General features: G+C 43.9%; 2 protein-coding genes across 5 annotated transcripts in view; both read left to right on the top strand.

Annotated features, from left to right (window-relative positions):
* Nucleotides 1-9,348, top strand: part of Shc4 (SHC adaptor protein 4) — a 97,507-nt gene extending 88,159 nt beyond the window's left edge. Inside the window, 2 exon segments of the mRNA XM_028858262.2 lie at nucleotides 2,124-2,377; nucleotides 7,058-9,348. Coding sequence (XP_028714095.1) covers nucleotides 2,124-2,377; nucleotides 7,058-7,213 — 410 coding nt within the window. The 3' untranslated portion in view covers nucleotides 7,214-9,348.
* A 2,523-nt stretch (nucleotides 9,349-11,871) lies between these two features.
* The window catches only part of Cep152 (centrosomal protein 152), a 65,955-nt gene continuing 53,574 nt past the window's right edge, over nucleotides 11,872-24,252 (top strand). For 2 of the 4 annotated variants that reach the window (XM_037205191.1, XM_037205189.1), the window contains exons 1-2: nucleotides 18,673-18,811; nucleotides 22,394-22,537. In XM_037205191.1, coding sequence (XP_037061086.1) covers nucleotides 18,754-18,811; nucleotides 22,394-22,537 — 202 coding nt within the window. In that variant the 5' untranslated portion in view covers nucleotides 18,673-18,753. Of the gene's footprint in view, nucleotides 11,961-14,986; nucleotides 15,089-15,695; nucleotides 15,790-16,629; nucleotides 16,734-16,941; nucleotides 17,021-17,128; nucleotides 17,369-17,853; nucleotides 17,873-18,664; nucleotides 18,812-22,393; nucleotides 22,538-24,252 lie in introns of those variants that run through there. The other 2 variants (XM_028858259.2, XM_037205190.1) reach the window with 2 other exon arrangements.

Genomic DNA, 24,252 nt, shown 5'->3' with positions numbered 1-24,252 from the left:
CCCGTCTTTAAAAAATGGGCACTCCCCTCTGAACCTGCCCTTCTGTTTTAGAATAAGTGTGCTTGTGTGCTGCATACCCTAAGCATGCAGTTCATTTAGCATCAGTTGTCACACAGAACCAAGGTATTGAGTGACATGCCACAGCACTGAGCCGTGACAGTTGGTGATGAGACCATGGTTGACTTTTTCTTTGTTTTCGTTTCCCAAATTAAGACAAATGAACATATATAACTTTTCAAGTTAAAACGAATTGGAAAATCTATCACATAGTTTGCTTCTAACAGAATTTGATGCTAAGGAACATTTGAAATTGCTCAGTGCGCTGTATTTTGTCCTAATCTGGGAACCTGTGTTAGAAAACGCTGTCTGCATTCCCAGGCTGGCCCATGACTGTTGACTCTTTTCAAGATGATATAATGTCTGTTTTCTTCTGTTTTGTCCTCGTCCAAAAGCCGTTCATAATCTTAGAACAAGCCAAAAGCCCGCACCACACTAAGCCGCCTGCACCCTCACAATGCATGCCTGCATGCATAGCCTCGCACTTGTGGGGAGCATGTCCCTGACATGATGCATGCCTGCATGCATCGCTCTGCACTCTGTGGCGCCCGTCCCGGACACAAACACACACAGGACTGCTCGTTAGACGATTTCCACTGTATCCAAGAACAAGCAGCACCAAGGCCAACTACAAGTATTAGTCACTGTCTGGACACATTTCCTCAGGCCCGTTCTGGCAACGGCGGAAGAGATGGTGATTTGTGGGGGAGCATTCTTTCCAACCATTAGTTTTTAGACTGAAGATTTTTTACAAGATATGTTCGTGGTGCTAACTATAATTATCATGTGCACAGACATTCTTAAGTAGGGCAGGGCTCCAGCGTACTGACAGGGGACTTGGGCTGTCTATAGGGTACTGCAGGTTGTCGATACCAGTGACGTCACAGCATGGTGGGATATAAGTTCCACAGTTTGAGTCCAGTGCATTTCTCTTGGTGAGACCCTTCCATAAGGGCCTGGGAATGCTCCTTTGTGTTAGTGAAGACTGGTTTCTATGCAAAAGAGTCTTTGCATCGCAAAACACAGTGTTGGTTTCTGTGGTTCATTTTGTGTTAACTTGTCATTAAATATATGACTTTTACCAAAATTCAATCATAAAAATTGATAGTTGACTATTTTGGTGGATTTAAAAAAGATTTATTTATTTTAATGATATATATGTACATACACATACACATATATGTGAGTGAGTCATGTGTTGTCGAGCCCTGCCCCGCGCCCCGCCAAGTACATCACATGCATGTAGTGCCCATGGTGGCCAGAAGAGGGAGCCAGATCCCTTGGAATTAAGAGTTCTAGGTAGTTGTGTGCCAGCCTGTGGGTCATAGGAACTGAACTCAGGGTCCTGGGCAAGAGCAGCCAGTGCTCTTAACCTCTGAGCCATTTACTTTGCTTTGAGGAAAGATCTCATTGAGTTATAGGCTTGTCTCAAACTTGCTGTGTAGCCCAGGCTAGACTTACATTCTCAGTAATCTTCCTGTCTCAGCCTCTTGAGTGTGCTATGTCTAGGAGATGCTGTGTATCACCCTGACACCATTGCCATCTCCCATCGACCTTCATGGGCATTACAGAGATAGAACAGCTAGACAAATTTGGAAAATGGAAAGTTTTTACATCCAGCGCCAGTGCCTTGGAGTTTGTGGACTAAAAAGCCCAAGCTTTGGAGTCAGATGATCCTTGTTTCAGATCCCAGATCTACAACATTAACAGAGTGGCTTTGAATAAGTAACTTATCCTTTCTTAAAATCTAATTTGGAGGCCTGTCTAATTGTGAAAATAAAATAACATGAACTGTGTAAAGCCCTGACAAGAGCCTGTTATAATAAATGAGAACCACACAGTAATTATCGTCACCACAGTCCACAATAACACTGTGTTCACTCTTGTGCCTGGTCACCTTTCCTAGTGACAGAAGCCAATGACAGTGTTTAAATTCACCTCTAACTTCGGGCCTGCCAGGCAGGACATTTGTTCTGCGGTGTTGTTTAAACAGGGCCTGAACACGGAAGGATGAATGGACTGATGAGGAGATACTTTGTGGTATCTCTTTTGTGTTTTGGTTTTAGAGGCACCAGAAACTGTGCAGCCCGGAGCCACAGCCCAGCCTGTGAGCTCACACTCTCTGCCACACATCAAGCAGCAGCTGTGGAATGAGGAATGCTTCCACGGCAGGCTGAGCAGGCGGGCAGCCGAGAGACTGCTGGTGAAGGATGGGGACTTCCTGGTTCGAGAGAGTATAACATCTCCTGGCCAGTATGTGCTGAGCGGACTACAAGGTGGCCAGGCAAAGCACCTCCTCTTGGTGGATCCCGAAGGCAAGGTATGACTGTGTTATCATTGTACATCACAGTTCTCATCTGCACATAGTATCCAGCAGAGGTCAAGGCCAAGGGTTTGCTTTTCCTTGAGGCACACAGCCAGGACAAGTGGTGTGGTTAGAGCCTTGGGAAGGCACGCTGGAACATGATGTGGAGGACAGCCTCTCTCTGCCCTTTTCAGTTCAGCTCAGTAGGACAAACGTGTAGCTGTAGCAGACTCCTGCAGGTGAGGAAAACCACAGCCAAGTCACAGCAATGCAGAATTAAATGACATAAGGCCGCGAACAAGATTTTTTTTTTTAAGTATTAAGAAAACTGATAAACTTTTAGCTAAGATACAAAAAAAAAAGCACTATAATGGGTATCAAGAAATTAAGATATAAAAGATTTCTATATTCAACTATATGCCAACAAGCTGGATAAGCTAGAAGAAATGGACAGGTGTCTAAAAACACATCACACCCCAGGACTGAATCACAAGGAAATAGAGAATCTAAACATAATAAAGTTGCTAGGAAGGTGGACCCAGTAATCAAAACTCCCCCACCAGAGAAAGGCACTGGGCCAAGTGGCCTTACTGGTGAACGATGTCCAGTATCTAGAGAATGAGCCCTGGCCCTTCTCAAGCTCATGCTGAAAGGAACAGCTGAACTCATCTTTTTTGATGAGTATTATCTGGACACCAAGGCCATATAGAGTGGGTCTTCTCACCTCAAATGACCCAGTCAAGAAAATCCCTCACAGATGTGCCCAGCTGCTTGGGTTTTAGGTGATTCAGATGTGGTCAAGTTGACAACCAAGATTAGCCATCAGAATGGGAAGAGGAATAAAAACTGCACGATCATCTCCATGAATGTAGAAAAGGCATTTAACAGAATTTCCATCCTTTCATGATGGAAACACACACACATACACACGTAAGAAATCAGGAAGAAATTAATAGTAATAAAATTACAAAAATAAAAATAGGAAGGACATAATAAATGTCATATAGGAAGAATTCACAGTAGACAGCATATTTTATGCAAAATTAGTTGAGTTTCTACACACAAATGAAAACTATCCAGAAGGAAATTAAAACAGTTACATTTATAATGGCACCAATAATAAAAAGGTACTTAGGAATAAACTCAACCAAGAAGAAAAAAATACAGCCAGTAGGTAGTGGCACACGCTTTTAATCCTAGTCGGCGGGAGGCAGAGGTAGGCCAATCTCTGAGAATTTGAGGCCAGCCTGGTCTACAGAGTGAGTTCCAGGACAGCCAAGGCTACATAGAGAAACCTTGTCTCAAAAACAAAAACCAAGAACAACAACAACAACAACAGAAATATTTCTTCAGTGAGAACTATAAAATACTAATGAAAGGATCTGAAAAGAATGCAAATAAACAGGAAGATGTCTTCTTCGTTGGTTAGAAGACTGAGCATCACTAAATGTCCACACCACCCAAAGCAATCTACACATGCAATTACAATTCTTATAAAACTCCTGATGGCATTTTATAGACACAGGAAACCCTAACATTCACGGTCACCTGGTACAAAGAAGTCTGAATAACCAAACCCTCCCCCTATTTTTTTTTTTTTTTTGAAGAATAATAAAGCTGAAGACCCCAAAACACATTACAGCGCTACATTAATCAAAACAGTAGTGTGGACATAAAGTTAGACAACTAGACCAATGGACCAGCATCGTGGACCCAGGAACAGATTTATGTGTGCAGTCAAGCGATCTTTAAGAAGCTCACTAAATCTTCTCAAAGCAAACATCAGAGAAAGGATGTTCCCAAATGCCCGTGGGAAACTGAAGGAGGAAACTGGATTCTTACACCACTAACAAAAGTTAACTCAAAATGGGTCAAAGACTCAACTGCAAGACATGAAACCACAAAACTGCCAGGAGAAAGCGAAGGGGAAGTGCTTCGATGACAATGGTCTTGTTAACTATTTACTAGATAAGATTGCCAGAAGCCAGGGGATGGTGGCACACGCCTTTAATCCAAGCATTTGGGAGGCAGAGGCAGGAGGATCTTTGTGAGTTTGAGGCCAGCCTGGTCTACAGAGTAAGTTCCAGGACAGCCATGACTGTTTGTTATACAGAGAAAGTCTGTCTTGAAAAACCAAAAACCAACCAAACAAACAAACAAAAAACAAACAAACAAACAAACAGATTGCCAGAATTCCAGCACCAAAAAAGCAAACACAGAGAAGTGGGTCTGCACTAAACTAAATGCTTTGCACTACCAAGTTAATAGGCAACCACAGAATGAGGAAAATGTTTGGTGGCGTTAATATCCAAAACACATAAGGAAACCCTGCAACTCACAAAAACAAAACAAAACATCCCTCCAGGATGAGCCATTTCTCCAGAGAAGAGAAGGCCCACAGCCGAGTGACAGATGGCAAAAAGTGCCCAACATTTCTAATCAACACGTATTCGAATCAAAGCCACAGTGAGTGTCCACCTCAAGTCTACTAAGCTGGCTATTATCCATCCCTAAAAACAGAAAACAGTGGGAAAGTTTCTCAGAAACTTAAAAGTATACCGGCCATGCAAAGTCGCAGCCTCACTTCTGGTCAGGAGAATGGAGATCTTCAGGAGAACTCCACTGTGCTCACGGTAGTGATATCCCAACAGCCAAGAAGTGGAAGTAATGGCCAAGTTCATGGATGAGAGGAGAAAGAAGATATGCTGTGTACATGCAAAGGAATACTGCTGAGACATGCAAAGGACAGTCGGTCACATGCCACCGTGTTCTCAAGGATGTTGAGAGTACGTTAAGTTTGGTTAAGTAAAAACCAGCCAGTCCCTGGACAAGTGTCACATGATTCCACTTAAATGAGGTATCTTAGGAAGCCAGACTCCTAAAAGCACGAAGTAGAAGGATGGTTGCCACCGTCTGGGGAAATGAGTTGTGGTTCTGAAAGCAGCGTAGTTTCAGTTGGAGAAAGTTTGAGTTGACAGTATTGGACGACATATTTCAAGTCTCATGTAATGTGTTTGGTTGGTTGGTTAGTTTAGTTTTTTGAGACAGGGTTTCTCTGTGTCATTTTGGTGCCTGTCCTGGATCTCGCTCTGTAGGCTAGGCTGGCCTCGAATTCACAGAGATCCATCTCTGCCTCTCGAGTGCTGGGATTAAAGGTCTGCCCCACCACCGACCAGCATTTTTTTTTTTTTTTAATCACACAGTTTTTAAAAGCTTTTGTAGGTGGGGTTTACAAAGGCAAATATTGCAAGGCCCAACCGTATATAAGGAAGAAGTGGGTAAATAATGGGGTGAGCACAGGGTGGGGCTGACTCTGCCGAACTGCAAAAACAGTCACCACTCAGCCGTCCCCGACTGCTGCCATGCAGAGCAGGGGCCGGCAGGGTCACCAGATAGAGTTTTATGTACGCTCTCTTCTTTTTCAACTTAGAATACTTTAAAACTTCCGGCTCAACAGCACCTGTGCATTTGTCCAGTGCCTAGTTTGTGGTCTGTGGGCTAGGAGGGGTAACTTAACATCTGCAGGATTGATTGGGAAGTACAGTGGAGTGTGTGGGACACACAGGGACAGTAACTGCTACCTCAGGGTGGGAACTGTGGAATCCTGGAGCACAGTGTTGGCTGGAGAAACACGGAGGGAGAAGAGACGGAATGAGTTGGAATTAAGAATGCAGCAGGATTCCTCAGCTAAACTGGAACAGGAAGAGAGAAAATCTTCACTGAGGTTCAAAGACCTTAGAGAATATACTAAAATCCTTGTCTCCTTTTCCTTGTCTTGTGTGCTTACAAAAACTAAGGACACTTTCTTTCATAGCTCTAGTATAATAATCAAAATCAGGAAATTCAATTGTAAATTCATTATCTAGGTTATAGCCCATATTCAAATTCTGCCGGTTATTCCAATAAGCTGAAACCAATACGCAGGCAGAACTCAGAATCCCCTGTAGGAAGCTGGCAAGATTATTAAGTAGGTGTGTGCTGGCGGCAGGCCTTCTCTCTCCTGGAAGGTTTCACTATCTCCACACAGGAGCATACATGAGGTCAGGTGACCAAGACAGTGAGCCCAGGAGACAGAAAAGCATGCAGATGGTAGGTGCATGACAATCCTGGAGGAAATACTACAAATCCATTTCCTTCAGCATGCGGACAGTAGATACCATGAAACAGACATTTCTGAGTCAGCTACAGTTAATGAAGCTTGCAGGAAGGTGACATGAATGAATGCCTCTTGGGAAGGTCCAAGGAGCCTTCTTGGAGGGGATAGGATTTGTGTTGAGGCTCTAGGGAGAGGCAGGACTTCTCCAAGGGGCCTGCTTTGGTTAGAGATGGGGTAGTGTGGAACACTCCATTCTATGGAGATAGCTGTAATCCTGGTAATGTGCCTGTACACAAATCACCTGGATATTTATAGAAGTGGTGATGTGATAGAATTTATCAAGCAACAGCATTCAGAGAGGACTGACTGTAGACTTGGATTAATGGCAAGGGCTAGCCATTTTCTGAACCTACAGGAACGCTGCTGTATAAGGGTCATGGGGAGTGATAAAACGGTTCATCAAGGAGGATAGAGTGAAAAAGCACCTTTCCTTTACTCTGTGAAATATCTACTCTAGGGACACACCCTCCACAATTGTTTACATCTCTCAGAAGAACTACTAGTATTCAACCTGAATATATTTGTGCTTCCTTTCCCAGGTGAGGACCAAGGACCATGTGTTTGATAATGTTGGCCACCTTATCAAATACCATATGGATAATAGTTTGCCAATCATCTCTTCTGGAAGTGAATTAAGCCTTAAACAGCCAGTAAGAAAAGGTAATAATACAGGACTTGGGCCTTCCAGGAAATGACAGCTCCAGACACTGTGGCAGTGACATCAGAAGAATATCCTTTTTGTGTCAGGGACAAGGACAACTCAAGCCTTTTCTCCAGATGAAATAGAACACAAAGTGTGAAACATGTCTTTCTGAGACCACCACGGACTATGTCTTTTATAAAAGAGAGAACTAATAAAATGCCCTCTAAATATGAAAGTCAGAGAGGAAGAATTTCGATCCCTCTGAGAAGGAGTTATGCAAATGCACGGAGGTCACTTTGTAAAGGCCACATTGCATTAAGAGCTAAAAGCACAACTACAGTTTCATATGCTAAAGACAACTCGAACTGCTCAGGCAGTGGTATGTGCCTTGGACTTGATAATCTGGGGACATTTTCATATGGGGGGAGGGTAGTTCCAGGTGTTTTCCTCTTCTATAGCTACAGAACCAGTTGCCAAAACAGCTTTTCCTTGCTAAAAAAGCAGGAGGAAGCAATTTGATGAGCAGTGTTGACTTGAACCGCTTTCTCTTTAGTAGCACTCACTGTTGCTGCCATGTTAAAGACGACGCTGACATCAAATTCAGAACTGTGTCTGTGTCATGCAATGAAAGTGAAAGCCACTGACGGTTTCATCATTCTGTCTCCTTTGTTGATGAAAAGGTGGGGCCCGAATTCACTGGCCCGTGTTCCTCAATCTTAGCTATCTGCACTGTTCATATGCAGCATGGGACAAGTTCATGAGGCCAAATCTCTTGCTTCCTTCTGATTTTGAGTACATGGCTATAAAAGACAGTAAACAAAGCCAGTGTTCTTCATGCTCAGTCCGCACTGGTTCCATCCTTGCTGAGAGTACAGAAGGTAATTCAAAGTAGAGGAAACTCTCCTTTTGATTGGCTGCCACCTCTAGGTGTGTCCTGTCTCCCTCTCTACATGTGATCAGACCAAACGGAGAGAAGACACATAGGTGAAGGGTTGGAAAGGCCTGTCACACACAGCCCGATGGTAAACTGGTGGTGAAATTAAGAATCCTCAGAGAAGCTCTAGGCTCAGACTATTCATCTCTGTGGCTCTTGGCAGGTTGCTAAACCTGTCTGTATTCCTGTTTTCTTGTTTATAAGATGAGGGAGCTCAGAGGTGCATTCCAAGGTCCGTTGGCACCCTAACATAGTTTTTCCTTTGTTAGAAATTAATACTGAGAAGCAGCTTGTGTAGTCAAGGGGAAACATTTAGGACTTCCCCTTACTCTGTGTCTATACTCAACTGCTCAAGGGTTTAAACAAGTCATCACTCACATAGCTCTACCCCAGGTGTTTCAGTGTAAAGCAGGTAATGTTGATATAAGTGGATCTGGTTGTTTTAGTAATAGCAGAAATACTCAGTCAGTTCTTACTTGCATTTGCATATAAAGAAATGGCCATTACTAAAGGAGAGATAGAGAGGGAGAGAGAGAGAGAGAGGAGAGAGAGAGGGGGAGAGGAGAGAAATATTAATTCTGAGTTCTCTGGATAGTTATCTTAATACTACTTCATTTTGGCTAAGTAGATACAACTTAACCTTTGTGGTTTATGATATATTTGGTAAGTTTTGAGTACAATATGGACTAGTTCTTTTGGATAGAAATCATCAGAAATCAAATACATTGAAGTCTGACATTTTTATGTAACAGCTCACCATTTTATTTCTGCTACCATTGGCTTCTTATGTAGGTTTCCTTTCCACAGTTAGAAAATAATGTATATTTCATTGATTTCCCCCATATATCTTAGGTCTTCATAATTTTTCTTCATAAAAGGGATCAGCGCAGTGATAGGAACTTATAGGCAACCTGCATCAGAGACAGGGCAGGACTATGGTTTCCTTCCAGCTGATGCACAGAGACTGGGTAGCCAGGAGGTCCAGATGCAGGGAGCTCTGATAGCGTAAGCAGCACACATGGGTAGTCAACACTGGACTCAAGTGGTGTTGTAGCTAGGGAAGCAAATCTGCACTTTCAGATACTAAAGACACTAAAGTTCACACACACCCAAAAGATGCAAGAAATGTCTGCATGCTACTTTAATCTCATATTCTCAACCTCTATTTTAAAATGGTGGTTCATTTGCCTGTAAATATCTGTAAATGACTTTTCTAAAAAAAAAATAAATGAATATTGCTTTGTGACAACAGACACTATATGTCTGGTATTTTGGGACTTGGAAATTTTATCATATGTGTGGTGGATCAGTGTCTTGACAGGAAACAGATGGCTCATTCAAACTGAGTAATTTGAGGAGAGCTTAATAAAGGGTATTTAAAGTATGGTTAAAGTATAGAGAAACCACAAGTAGAATGCAGTGCTCTAGGGCCCAGGAGAAGGGAGAGGGTGAGAGCAGATATAGAATCTGGAGAGCCATATGGCTGCATATAGGAGCTGTGGAGGGTCCTGGGGTGGGGGGATCACAGCTGATTCTGGGGAGCTGTGGAGGGTCCTGGGATGGGGGTCACAGCTGATCCTGAGGATGCAAAAGAGAGGGTCAGCTAAGAGTATTAATAACCTGATTTTTTTTTTTCTACTCTGTCTCTAATCTGCTGGATTCTTTACTGACTGAGGTAACTTGAAGGCAGAGTGAGGGAGCTTGTTGATGTTCCCTTAAAAGTCGGCTTCCCAGGGCACAGCAGAGTGATTCCAGGGAAAGCAGGGTCCCCGTTCTTGGTCTCCTTAGTAACAGGAACTAAGAATGAACTCAAATGGGAGCTTGAGGACAATTGTACAAGCGTTCAAAGGAAACCCCCAGAGTAGTCAAGCTGTCAATCTCGGTAGTTGCCAGAGGAGGAGAAAAGGCCATGATGTTTGAGTTAAGCTGGAGTACAGGCCAACATGGTGGACCAGCAGCCAGATGTCGGGGAGGGGAGCTTGAGAGAAAGAGTGTAAAAGCTCAAAGTCCCGGAGAAAACATATGTGGGTTCCCAGAGAAAACATGAGAAGAAACAGCGAAAGTTACACCCGCCTGAGTGAGGCTTCACAAAGGCAGGTAGACCCAACAGAACTTCATGGCAGCTCTAGATTGAGGATGCTAGGGGACAGAAATTCTGGAAGGAAAAGTACATACATAACTCAAAGAGCCAACTCTTCCTCTCATATGTCTTACTGTTCTCGCTACAGAACTCCACCATGCACCTCAGCATGGAACACTAGACATAGTTTGGTAATGAAGTGTGCCCAAGTCTCATTCTCCTTAGCAGATATCTTGGCTCACCTTCTGAACAATTGCCACTTACCTGAATGCCTTTCATTGATCTTTTCTGCACCCAACATCTTCCTTTATTTGCCCATTCCTTTAATTTATTCATGAACAAGTTAACACTGTTGTTTTTGAGTGCCTAGCATGGGCCATGAAGCAGGATGATAAATGCTTAAAAGTAAATACCTCAAGATGTTCATATTGTTCTGTGAGGGAAAAAGACATAGTAACCAACTGTAACAGGAAAGAGATGCAGCTGCCCTTGCAGCAGGTGTGCACATTGTGGACCGTGGTAGCGGACTCCACTTCCACTAAGTGAAGTGTGTCCTGAGGGCGGAGTGGGTGAAGGGCTGTAGAAGTGAAAAAACAAAACAAAACAAAACAAAACAAAAAAAAGGCACAGCTGAAACAGAAGCCATCTTGGAAGTTCAGCCTTGGGGTTTCATTGTTTCCCTGGATCGAGCTCTCATTCTGTATCAGATACCCAGCTGGGGGGTCAAGGCGGGCATTACAAGGATGGGGTGGCAGTTGGCGGAGCAAAACTAGCCAGATTTGGAAGAGCCTTGGAAAAGTATTTTACTCCACATGGTACACATGGCAAAGGTTTAAAAGGACGTGGTAATTGACGCTACCAAGTATTCATCGGGACCCTTCTTACCAAAGAAGCCAGAGACAGTAATTGTCACAGAACTCAGGGGGCTACAACCTGTGTCCATGCCACGCCCGGCCACCCTCCTCAATTAAGAGAGACGAGCTAAAAGTGGAAGGCAAACATAAGATTTACTCCATGTGGTTGTGGTCTCCAAGGTCAACGACGTAATGGGATTTAACGATAGGCTAACATCCAAGGGGATTCAAGCATGTCGTAAAGAGGCACCTGGGAGCACGCACAATCCTATCATCAAAAAAACACTCATTTACACATGTCACGTCTGAGGATATGGCCAAAGTTAACAACTACCAAGGCTGGAAGTTGGAGGAAACTTCTAAGAGTTGATGGGGGAAAGACCGAGTGTGCTCACTCGCTTACCTCTCTCTGGAAGGGCAAACGCTCCGCCGTCTTTAGGCAACTCTAAGCCCGCCCTCTCAGAAGGCCTTTGTGATTGGCTTACGACTTCCCCAATGGGGGCTCCGGGGAGCTTCCCGCCGCCACTGGCGCCCTCTTCGAACAGCCGCGCTCTAGCAACTGCAGGCGACCTCTCAACCGACCATGTGGGAGGCGGGTTTTCCGCCCTGTCGCTCCGCCCAGCCGGCCGGCCCATCAAGCGGCGGCGGCGATTGGAGGAGGCGGCTGCTCATCGAGTGGCGGGGTTCGCGGGCTTGGTTGGACCGGGAAGGTGCTCTGAGGCTGGAAGTAGGAGTTGCAGGTGGCTGGAGGGCGCTTCGGTGACTGCAGTCTTCACGGCCGGGCGGGCTGCTGCGGGATCGGGAGCTGCCTTCGAGTCTCCTGCACCGGGGCGACTGTGCACGCTGGCTCCCTGCCTGGCCCTCGGCCCCGGCGCTGCACCGGCAGACCTGTGCGCGCCTCGGGTTCCTGGGCGCCGGGCCCAGCTCTTTGGTAAGGGCGCTGCGTGAGTACACTAGGTGGAGGAACCTTCCTGTATTTTAGGGTTGCTGTCCTCTGCCTACCTTGGTTTGTGCAAGCGGTTGTCGGTACCACGGATCGCAGGAGGTTGTCGTCATTTGTGTCCATGGCTGTGTGCCCCCGCCCCCCCCAGTTGCTTCTCCGTGCCCTTTGTAGTCAGAACAGCATTTGGAAAGGGTCTGAAGCAACCTGTTGCTTTCTGGCTGTTTTCCATTCTGTAAGAGAAGTTAGCGTGTAAGCCTAGTGGGTGCCGTTTCCTAACTCCCAGGGCCCTTAACATGTAGTTCACAATTGTAGTCATGAATTTTAGTGTGACTTAAGCAGAATCTCGCTTTATAGCTTCACAATACGTGATTGTTTTCATGTAAAGGCTGAAGTTTGAAGCCACAAGCGAAGGATAATAAGACGAGCTCTCTGGAAGTGCGGAGAGTGGACTTTTGATGAAGCAGGCATCTACAGGAGGGCGGAGTCCTTATCTCGGAGATGTCAGGTTTCCCACAGTCAGTTACAGTCACTCCTTTCTTACACCTACGCTGTTTTTACCCTGTCTCATTAGTAAAGACATGGAAACAGCACAGCTGCCATAGTCCAGGGTTTTGAAGGAGGACCTTCAGTACTAATTGCTGACAGCTCTATTGCATCCTGTAAGGTCTATCTAAAGATCCTTTCTACTGCAGCTGGAGAGATGATGGTTCAGCGGCTAAGAGCTCGTCATTGCCCTTGTAAGAGGATGTGAGTTTATTTTTCAGCACCCACATTACATAGGTCACAGCCATTTGTGACTCCAGCTCCACTAAGGCCTGTGACCCAGTGGTTATGGTCACTCATAATTAAAAAAAAAAAAGTATTTTTGAAAAAGAAAATATACATTAAAATTTGGTCACAAAAGCAAGATTCTGGAAGTATTTATCCCTTTGTGTGTGTGTGTGTGTGTGTGTTGGGGGTGGGGATGAAGACCAGAAAATGAGTGCTGGGTCAGAGGTCTGTCTGGTCTGAGTCAGAACATGCTTTTTATATTCTTGTTAATGGGGTTAGGAAAAGTTTCCTGGCTAGAATGAAAATGTGAACCAAGTAGCTGTATTTTAAAAAGCACACTATCCATATATATAGTCTATGCTTTGATTTTTTTTTTTTTTTAAATGGTCAGCTCTCTGGTCAAATATAGGAGTCACTGTTTCTAGTAATGCATGGTTTTGCCATATTCACCCAGAGGCAGTTTTACTAGGGCACATAATCATTTTGTATTGATGGTTTCCAAGATGATTATCTTTTCACATTTCACCAGCAGTTTTGTAAACCACGAAAAACGTAGTCAAGGTTAAGTGTGACTGTTGAATGCAGTAGTTGAAGGGGGCAGTTTGTTACTTAAGCTTCCTGAATTCTTCATGGACTTAACCTCTGTTTTTGTATGTAGCTGTGTATACGAGGTGTGTGTGTGTGTGTGTGTGAGTCTGTGTGTGTATTTGTATATGTAAACATGTCTATGCTGGTGTCATGCCTTATGTGTCACGGTCAGAGGACAATCTCTGGTGTCAGTCCTCAGTTCCTGCCTTGTTTGAGACAGTCTCTGTTGCTGTTCCAGTGTGTTGGGCATGCCAGCTGGTCCATGACCTCCTGGACAGTCTCTGAAGCTGGAGTTACAGATGCCTGTCTGTGCTGTGTGTCTGGCTGTAATGTGGGCTCTGAGGATTTGAACTTTTCATACTCAAATGGCAAGAATTTTGATGCACTGAGCCGTCTCCCGAGCCTGAGCTCAGACTCTGACACTTGTTAAATGAGCATTTTACGTATCTTTCTAAAATGAATTCTCATGCTATTTTCCCACCTTATTCTCATTTTCTTGGGGAAAACGTTGGTACTTTTTGTTAAGTGTTTTGTAAGTAGTTTTACAATTTTTGTAATTTTATCTCTTGACTTTGTTTCTGTTTGTTTGTTTGTCTTTTTAGGCAGGGTTGCTCTGTAGCCCTGCCTGTCCTGGAACTCCCAGTGTAGACCAGGCTGTCCTCGAACTCACGGAGGAGATCCGCCTGCCTCTGCCTCCCGAGTGCAGGGATTAAAGGCGTGCGCCACCACACCTGGTACTCTTGACTTTGTTAATGTATTCTGTGACACAGAATGCAGACTTATGACTGATATCTTTTGCTCTCCACAGTTTAAAAAATGTATTTTTATTTTATGTGTGTGAGTCTTTTGCCTGCAAATATATCTCGGCACCACTTGTATGCCTGTTGCCTGTGGAGGACAGAAATGGGCTTTTTTTTTTCTACTGGAAGTTACAGATGGTTGCTAGATGCCATGTAGACACTGGAATTGAACCTGGGTCCTCTGCAGAAGAAGCAAGTGCTCTTGATCACTGAGCCAACTCTCCAGTCTCTGGAAGGATCCTTTTTTCTTCCTGGAGGATGCCTTTGGCTCAACTTTGTCCCACTTCCTTAGGGTGATAGGTTAAAGTGTATCTCTGTTTCCATCCTCTGAGACTGTCCAGACGTGATGTCTGCTTGAGCAATGAACTGAACCCAGAGGTGTGGGAGTACTGTTTTCTCCTCCCCACATGAGCCATCTTAGGTTATCATATTCTGGTCTTTATTGTATGATATATACAAGAGAATTCCAGCAGGGACTGGGTAGAGACAAGGCTTCCATTCCCCAGTAAGATTGTGCATGTGTGTTTTATGCCTCATCTGTAAAAGCACAGATTTTGAGCTCACATTTTTAACAGCTATAAAACAGTCTGTATTTTAAAGGTAGTGTTGTGTCATGATTGAAATGGGTTTCTTTTTCTTGGTATACAAATGGAATTACATCATATAATCTGGGGTGTCTGAGATCTGATAAAGGTTTTTTTTTTTTTCTTTTATGTACAGGGCTAACGGTTACGACATTTGTGATGTAGTTCACAACTGTTACCAGAAAGGGAGTTATATTCTTTATGACAAAATGCAATTGTGTTGCTGGGTCCGTAGGCTTCTTATGTGACTCAGTTTAATGACTTTTTACAGCCTGGAAGTTGGAGTGAATGAGTTGTGACTCAGACCACACACAGAAGTACATTTCCCTGGCGTGCGGAGCCTGGACTGCAGACAGTGTTAACCAGACCACTGGTAGGTAGCACATACTTACAATTTTTTTTTTCTTTTGATCAGAATTATCAATATTTTGGAAACTGGGGCCTTTAGGTCCCTGGATATAATTTAAATAATTAGAAGTCTGTCCAGCGTTCGTAGTTGCTATCCTGGGAGCTTTGGTGTTAGAGCCTCATGGTGGTACGGTCCTTGGCTTCTCATCTGTCCTGTAGTATTTTCCCGGACCCTGATTGCTGAGGGGGAGTCATGGAACCCTAAGCTTTGTGGTGTGTGAACAGTTTCTGGGGAACAGTCACTAGCTGAGGGTTGAGGAACTTCTCTCTGGAAAACATGTAGTTTGTATTTGTGGAATTCAGAGCACGGGGCAGAGTCTTGAGGACCCTTACGGCATTCGGTGCATGACTTGAGGCAGCACTTGAGTGGATCCTTAAGGTTTCTCTGTTCGGCCTTTCTAGTTTGTTAGCGTTCTGAGTTTGGTTCGCAAACATCTTACTGTTGCAAATACCTCCTCGCCTCTTGGGAAGCCTGGTTACTGTTCTGATCATCCTTTGCCTTTTCCCTTTGCTATGAATGGCTGTCATATGGCTGGTTTTTGTGTGAGTGGTAATTCTTCCTCCCCCCTCAGGAGAACCATGTCACTGGAGTTTGGCAGTGTAGCCCTGCAGACACAGAATGAAGATGAAGAATTTGACAAAGAAGACTACGAGAGGGAAAAAGAGGTGAGTTCCCCGGAAGAAAGCTCCTGAGCCCAGTGCGCACCGACTCATCCTATGTCATCTCGTGCCGTTTTGAAGGATCTATGATTCATTAAACTTCAACAAAACAGAGCTTATAACCTCATTAATACCGCACTTTTAAAGGATGGAGTGGGGGCTGGAAAGATGGATGCGTGGCATCTGGGGTCCTTCTTTCCCGCCCCATCATCATGCCTGTCATTCTGCAGTTGCACATTGATATTGAAATGAGCCCTGTTTTGTTCGTTTTAACGCACAATTTTGCATCTTCTGGGAGCAGAGAATATCACATATCTTTTCATCCCGGGGTTAGACAATTTTCTCTAACCAGTCACTCCCTAGAGGGGTCTCGAGGGCATTACCAGAGCTTAAGGGCTCCTAGGTCATAATGCTGTCGCTGCTGTCCCCACCACCTGGGTGAGTACATCTGGCAACTCAGATTTCCTGTGGGCTGTCTGGTTGTCACGCCCCTGACTTCTGGTGAAGTGGGATCCTGACAGGCAGGTCTGCTCTGTGGAACCCGACGCCGTGAATGAGCACAGTGATTACAGGTTTGCTGTGCTTCCCAAAGAGGCTTTTCAGTTGTGATGTGTGCATATAAACCTGACACCCTTGTAGAAAAAGTCAAGCCTGCTGGTAATCCTGGTGTCAGGCTGTCCCCTTTCCTCAAGTGAAAATGTGAACACGATTCGTGCGCAATTCAAGAAGCTCATGAAGTGGAGGAGTAAGGAATCTCTTTGTTCGGTCACTCGTCGGCTTCAGGCAGCTTTGGGTAGTGTCTTGTGTTTCAGTCAGCGTGATGCTGATGGGACTCTCCTGACTCAGTTGCAGCAGCTACTCACAGACCTCCCTCTCGACATGCTGGATGATGACCTCTCCTCTCCTGAGCGCCGTGATTCGGACTGCAGTGTGGACGGCCCAATGGGAGAGTAAGGACCTGGGATCACTTCCTCTTGTTTATTGTACTCCATAAATCTTCCTTTGATCCTCTGCTGATAGGAATGTAAACTTGAGACTGCTTTCTAAAACTTTGGGGTTAAGGTTGAAGGAAAAACAAACACTAGAATCTTGGGCTTCTTTGTGTTATTTTGGCTAAATATGATAGAGTGTAGATCTAAAGTACTGATTTTTCTCAAGACTGCCTCCTTCTGAGCAACTGGAGAGGAAGTGGATGGAGCGTGACTATGACGTACTGCCCAGATCTCACATCGTGAATGTAAGTGCGGTGGTGACCACAGTGCTGTTGCGGGTAGGGCAGGCTCGTGCTTTTGCTTTACTTTTGTTGACTGATAGGACTGTACCGGACTTGTGTTTTGGAGAACAGTGTGGCAATGGCTGGGAAGAAAATCGACATAAAACTGAAGAGCAGCATCTCGGGTACCATCCCGGAGAAGGCGGGGATGAGGGCGGAAGTGGCTATAGCCCTCCAAGTAAACCCGAGCCGGCAGATCTGTATCACCTTCCGGCAGATTTTAGGCCGTACACCGGTGGTCAGAAGCAGGAATTTCACAAGCAGGCAGCTGGAGTCATTACCTTTTCAGATCCTCAGAGGGACACGTTTCAGGTACTGTGAGAATGTGACTTTGAAGAGTTTGTGTGTACGCATGTACTTACACTGGTAAAGTAATTACAACAGTTTTTCCGAATCGACTCACTCAGGTTCTAGCTCAATTAGTTTTCTGTTTGTGATCAAATGCAGTTGCGATGCCAAGCCTGATGTTTACAATAGAAGCCTTTGGGGAATAGTTTTTTAAACGTTAAAGGTTAAGTCTCTCAAGGAGTGGCTCCTCATTTACCGCTTCTGTCTTCTGTGAGGTGCTTCCCTGGGAAACAAGCTGTTTTTAAAGGAGCAGTTTCATGTAGATCACAGCATTTAATTTCCTTCATTTCCGTGTTCACCAGTTTTCTAATGAGTTCAAGTCCAACACTTCAAATCCAGTTCCTGCTTTGTGTGGTGTTGCAGCGGTAGATGGGGTGACTGTTAAAGGAACACGCCATGAACTGAATGTGGGGAGTTCTAAGAAGGCATCAGGAGATAGTGTGTCTTAGAATTTCTCAATGACAAGAAGTGTCTCATTTTCCCAATTGCTATTCTGTATCATTCAATGACATGATGATTTTTGGGGGAGGGGGGTCCATTAAAAGATAGTTATTTTCTCTTTGTCTCTGGAGAATGTTGTTCATTGAAAAATAATTGAGAATTTATTGTACATGAGATGGTATCACATATTCTCATTTATTGAGCATGTACATGTGTTATGTTCCCAAGACGGTGACATTATCTTAACCATTTGTGGTACAAATCTCATTGCCATTCTTAAATTTATTTTATTTTATTTTATTATTTATTTATTTTTTTTTTTTTTTGGTTTTCAAGACAGGGTTTCTCTGTGTAGCTTTGCGCCTTTCCTGGGACTCACTTGGTAGCCCAGGCTGGCCTCGAACTCACAGAGATCCGCCTGGCTCTGCCTCCCGAGTGCTGGGATTAAAGGCGTGCGCCACCACCGCCCGGCTTAAATTTTATTTTTGAAATTGACTCCATTGTCTGCTCAAGAGGACTAGGAAGCAATTCATAGTACTCAGTAACCGTGGGTACTAGTTTTGAGCACAAATGTCTATGGATATTTGATTATGGGCTGGGGATGTTGTAGGTCAGTTGGTAGAATGCTTGCCTAGCATGCATGGGGTTCTGGGTTCAATCCCCAATATTGCATAAACCAGGCATGGTGGTGCACATCTGTAACTTCCAGCACTTGGAAAGTGGAGGGAGGTGTCTAGCAAGGTAATTTTGGAAGAAAAGACCAAATCTTAATTGTTAATTTTATTTGTCATCTTTTAATAGCAATTTGTTTCATCTCAGGGCCCAGCTGTCAAGCTTTGGAGCCATATAAAGCAATCTATAAACCTTACCAATCTTCTGGCCAGAGCGGTAGCTCACCAGCCCAGGAGATGGCAGCAAGTGACACGTTTGAAGGCCTGCAGCAACAATTTTTAGGAGCTAATGAAAGTAGGTATTCTGTTTATGTTTATTTATTTGACTGTTTTTGTTTTATTTTCAGCTAGGGCCTTGCTGTGTTGCCCAAGCTGGCCTCACACCCATGACAATCCCTCTGCTTAGAGATGTGTTACTACAGCCAGCTGTATTATTTTTCATTGACATAATCGGGGAATTTTGAACACTTAATGAATATTTATATATATAGTTAAGAATTAATATTTTTTAAGTAACAATAATAGAATTGTTGACGTTTCAAACAAGCCCCATTTCCTTATATTGAAAGTATATACTGAGCTATTTATGAGCAAACTAATAAGCACTTTAATGTTTATTTCAAAATAGTTTATTGAACTAGGGAGCGGTGGTTTACCTGTAATATGAGCTCTTAGGGGAGAAATAGGAGGATCTGGCATCAGCCAAGGCCAGCCTGAGTGCAAAGAGCATTCCAGACAGCCTGATGTACTTGGGGCATGTGTGGCATTTGTAAATTTGTAAGGCCCTTGTTTTCATTCCTGAACCTCACAAGAGCAAACGTTTGTAGGGAGCTGTTGGTGGGGTAAAGATAAAATAAAACAGCTGTGAATTAAATATTTCATTGCGATTCATTGTGCTATGCTCCCTAATGTAGCACTATTTGAAACTAAAATGTCAGATGAAAGTTTTCGCATTGAATCACACTGAACTTAAGTGTTTTCCTGTCTGCTTTGGAACATGATTACACTTATCCTACTAGTCTTGGGTTCCTTACTCTGTAGGCGGGTAATTAATAAATCAATTATGAATTTCTTAGTTTTTCTTTTCGTTTTATATGTTTTAATGTGATGATTGTACAAACCTGCTACTGTATTCAGAATTGATGTTGATACATTACTTGCTCCCTGTCTTAGTCAGTGTTCTGTTGCTGTGAAGGGACATCATGACCGAGGCAGCTCTTATGAAAGAAAGCATTTAACTGGGACTTGTTACAGTTTCAGAGGTTTAGTCCATTATCATCATGGCAGGGAGCATGGCGGCGTGCGTGCTGGCGTGTGTGCTGGCGCTGGAGCAGTAGCCGAGAGCTACATCATGATCTGTAGGCAGAGACAGACAGACAGACAGACAGACTTTGGACTTGGCATGGGCTTTTGAAACCTCCAGGCCCACCCCCAGTGACATACTTCCTCCAACAAGGGCACCCCTCCTAATCCTTTTCATCCTTTTAAACAGTGTCACTCCCTGGTGACTAACCATTCAAATATAGGAGTCTGTGGGGACCCTTTTATTCAAACCACCACACTTCCTAGGCTTTTTGACTTTTGATGTAGAGTGTGTATAAATATGATCATAAGGGGCTGGAGAGATGGCTCAGAGGTTAAGAGCACTCACTGCTCTTCCAGAGGTCCTGAGTTCAATTCCCAGCAACCACATGGTGGCTCACAGCCATCTGTAACAAGATCTGATGCCCTCTTCTGGCCTGCAGTCATACATGCTGTATACATAATAATAAATAAATCTTAAAAAAAAAATCATCATAAGGAAAACACTTAAAGCCACTAGAGGATTTTGAGATGAAATGCTTGTTTAAAAACAAACAAAAAGCTATGCAGTGACTAGCCTTGGTGTTTTCATAGATGGAAGCTTTTATCATTGTGCTCCTGGAGAATTAAATTAACTTTGAATTATTGTGTATATTGATGAGCCAGTATGATTCTAGAGTGATTGGAGAAGTTGTCCTATATACTATTGGATGTGTGGGCTAGGTCCTCGAGAAAACTGGCCTTCTCTGTTTGGACGCAGAGTGTTGCTTTAGGCTTGTTAGGGCCACAGAATAGCTATAGGGAGCCCCAGAGCGCATTTGTCTTGAAGGCTCAGCAGCAAGTGTGGGAGCGGCTTCTCTCGATTTGAACGCCACAGAGAAGTAGAACTAGCATGTGGCTGGGGTGGTTTGAGATGGAGTGGCAGTTGTCAACAGCCACGCCCGCATCTGCTCCCTCAGGTTCTCTGGTAGTGACATGCTTTATGTCTCTCCTTACTGTTCTTAAAAATCTGCATTAAGTTACTTTATTTCTAAGGTGATTATACATTTTTTTTTTTAAGTTGACATTTAGAAGTTAGTTGAGTAACTTTATGGTAGTGCCAAGTTTCCCAGCAACAACAGTTAAAGAATGAGGTCAGTCGAGGCCGCACAACCTCAGGCAGAAACCCTGCATGTTCTCGTGCCTGTGGGAACCTAGCCGGTAACACAGGCACATGTGTAAACACACGCACGTGTGGGTGCAGTGAAACATGATGGAAAGAGAAGAGGAGGGGTGAAGTGTCGGGAGAGGAACTAGGACAGACTGCAGGTGATGAGTGGGAGCTAGGAGAGGGCCATAAACTAACTGCTTTTCTAGTTCTAACTCTCTTGGGGTTTTTGTTTTCGATGGTGAATAAATGCATAAAATATATTTGATAGTGAATTGTAAAATCCAATGTGAAGTTCCACAGCTTCTGTTTTGAATGGCTACTCTGTTTAGAAGTTCGTTGAACTGTAAAGACTTTGGGCCTGGTTAATTTTGGTGTGTAATCTTTTTATTTGCAATTTTTTTTATAGTAAAGTTTAAAATTAATAAAAACAGGTGAATTTGGAGAGAGAGAGCTTTGAGACAGTACATTTCTGCCCCCTCCTTCTGTAAGGCCAGAGAGATGCTTTCAATACTCAGATTTTTTCTTTTTCTTTTTTTAAGACAGGGTCTCAGTATGAAGCCCTGGTTGGAACTTGATGTGTAGACCAGGGTGACCTTGAACTCACAGACACCTGTGTGCCTTTGCCTGAATGATGGGATTAAAGGCATGTAGCACCATGCCTGGCCTTAAGTTTCTTTTTTTTAAATTTAATTTAGAAAAGAGTTCAAATCATTCTGTTAATAAATATTAAAATTTTTTATATGTATTTACTGGTCATAAGTTTCTAGAAGCATATGCCTAGTGGGAAATGAAGAATATCATTATGGAAATGAAGTGTTATTCTTTTTATACCTGTCATTTTTCTTCTCCCTCCAATCTAAACATTTTCTACAATAACTTTGTTTCTGCTGAAGATGTCAGCGTTCACTCCTCTCTTTACTAGTTAAGGAATATAGCCATCATATGCCAGTGTAAACATAACCCAATGTATTTACCCTTCTGCTGGAGGATGCTTTGACAAGTGTACCTGGCAGTGTCCTTTTCAGACAGTGTGACAGCAGCTCCTGGGCTTGTGTCTTGCCCTGCTTTGACGAGAGCACTTTTCTCTGTCGCAGCTCCGTGTTAGTTGTCTACACTGATAGTGAGTCAGTGTTTAACCTGAACCCAGAGGCATGCCTCCTTTCCTGGTGGTGACCCCTAGGAAAGTGTGGAGTTTGTCCTGCGGTAGTCCATTCATGTAAATGAGTATTCTCACTATACGATGCTCTCTGATACATTCTGTATAATCTGTCTTCATATTCAAAAGGATGTTAGTTGTAATCCACTGAATTAGTTTCATGATAATTCACCAAGTTGTTTAAAGAGCTTGAAATACACTACCCTAGCTGATCACAGACTTATATTTTAGTGTGTTTTTTATCTAATAAATTGTCTCTAATTCCAAAGCAGACTCTGCAGAAAATATACATATTATTCAACTCCAGGTTCTTAACAAAGCGAAGGAGAGACAACTGGACAGCTTAGTTGAAAAGCTGAACGACAGTGAGCGCCAGATTCGGTATCTGAACCACCAGCTTCTAATAATCCAAGGTGAGGTGGCCGCTGGCTTGGGGCCTTTTCTGCTGCATGAGAGCTGGGCAGTTGGTTTCTAAGAAATTCATTTTATTCTGTTCTAGCTTCTTGTGCTTTTCATTTCCAGTACCCTCATTTGAGCTGGGCAGAGGGCTCACGCGAGTCGGAGCAGACCCCAAGCCCTGGCAAGACTTCTGTGACCAGGCATTTTCTTTTTTCCTTTCCTCTTATTTTGTTGACACCCCCCCACCCCCGCTTCCCAGGTGTTAGATTCAGAGAGTGTGGGCAGTGTGGGCGTTATTGAACCGCTGGCGGCCTTACATCGTTACCTTGATGACCATCCCCTTAGAGATGACATGTGTAGTTTGCGGTGCAGCAGAACTTAGGAGCCCTTGCCGCCATTTCCGGTGTAATCACCTGGAGGACACAGAGCAGGTCTGATTGCTTATTCTGTGCTCCAGCTGTAGCCAGTGTTACTCCATTTGTGGAATAATTTTATGACTGCATTTCATCTCATTTCAAATTTAACTGGTAGTGAAACAAAAGCTCTTTCTGTGATGCTCACAAGATCTTTTTGGAGAGAAGAATTTGTGAAATGTTACGGAAGGACCGAAGACTGGGGGATTCAAGAGTTCCTTACAAGGATGTGAAGGAGTGATTAGTCCCCAGATGCCTTGTTTTGTGAGTGAGGGTCTCACTGTGTGGTCCTCTGCGTACTGAGATCAGTACTTCTCCCTGTGTGGTCCTCTGAGTACTGGGATCAGTACTTCTCTCTGTGTGGTCCTCTGAGTACTGGGATCAGTACTTCTCCCTGTGTGGTCCTCTGAGTACTGGGATCAGTACTTCTCCCTGTGTGGTCCTCTGAGTACTTTTTTTTTTTTTTTTTTTTTTTTTTTTTTTTTTTTGTTTTCAGTACTTCTCCCTGTGTGGTCCTCTGAGTACTGGGATCAGTACTTCTCTCTGTGTGGTCCTCTGAGTACTGGGATCAGTACTTCTCTCTGTGTGGTCCTCTGAGTACTGGGATCAGTACTTCTCCCTGTGTGGTCCTCTGAGTACTGAGATCAGTACTTCTCCCTGTGTGGTCCTCTGAGTACTGGGATCAGTACTTCCCCTGTGTGGTCCTCTGAGTACTGGGATCAGTACTTCTCCCTGTGTGGTCCTCTGAGTATTGGGATCAGTACTTCTCACTGTGTGGTCCTCTGAGTACTGGGATCAGTACTTCTCTCTGTGTGGTCCTCTGAGTACTGGGATCAGTACTTCTCACTGTGTAGTCCTCTGAGTACTGGGATCAGTACTTCTCACTGTGTGGTCCTCTGAGTACTGGGATCAGTACTTCTCACTGTGTGGTCCTCTGAGTACTGGGATCAGTACTTCTCACTGTGTGGTCCTCTGAGTACTGGGATCAGTACTTCTCACTGTGTGGTCCTCTGAGTACTGGGATCAGTACTTCTCACTATGTGGTCCTCTGAGTACTGGGATCACAGCTGTGTCCAACTATGACCTGCTCTAGGGAACCATTTTGATTGGCACAAGCTTTGTATCTGTGAAGCTTCTTAAGTGAGCAGATGCTCGAAGTATTGGGAATCTTTGTGGTGAAGGTTCTTTGAATTATTTTTGGTGTCAGTTTAAAAAAATTTTTTTTTTTGTTTTTTGTTTTTCTCTAAAGCAACTAAAACTCGTTTTTCTGAATTGAATTTCATTCAGATGTAGATATCCTAGAGGTTGTGACAGTT

This window comes from Peromyscus leucopus, chromosome 4, assembly GCF_004664715.2.
Source record: "Peromyscus leucopus breed LL Stock chromosome 4, UCI_PerLeu_2.1, whole genome shotgun sequence".
In the NCBI taxonomy this organism is placed as follows: domain Eukaryota; kingdom Metazoa; phylum Chordata; class Mammalia; order Rodentia; family Cricetidae; genus Peromyscus; species Peromyscus leucopus.
This window is presented reverse-complemented; position numbering and strand designations above follow the sequence as displayed.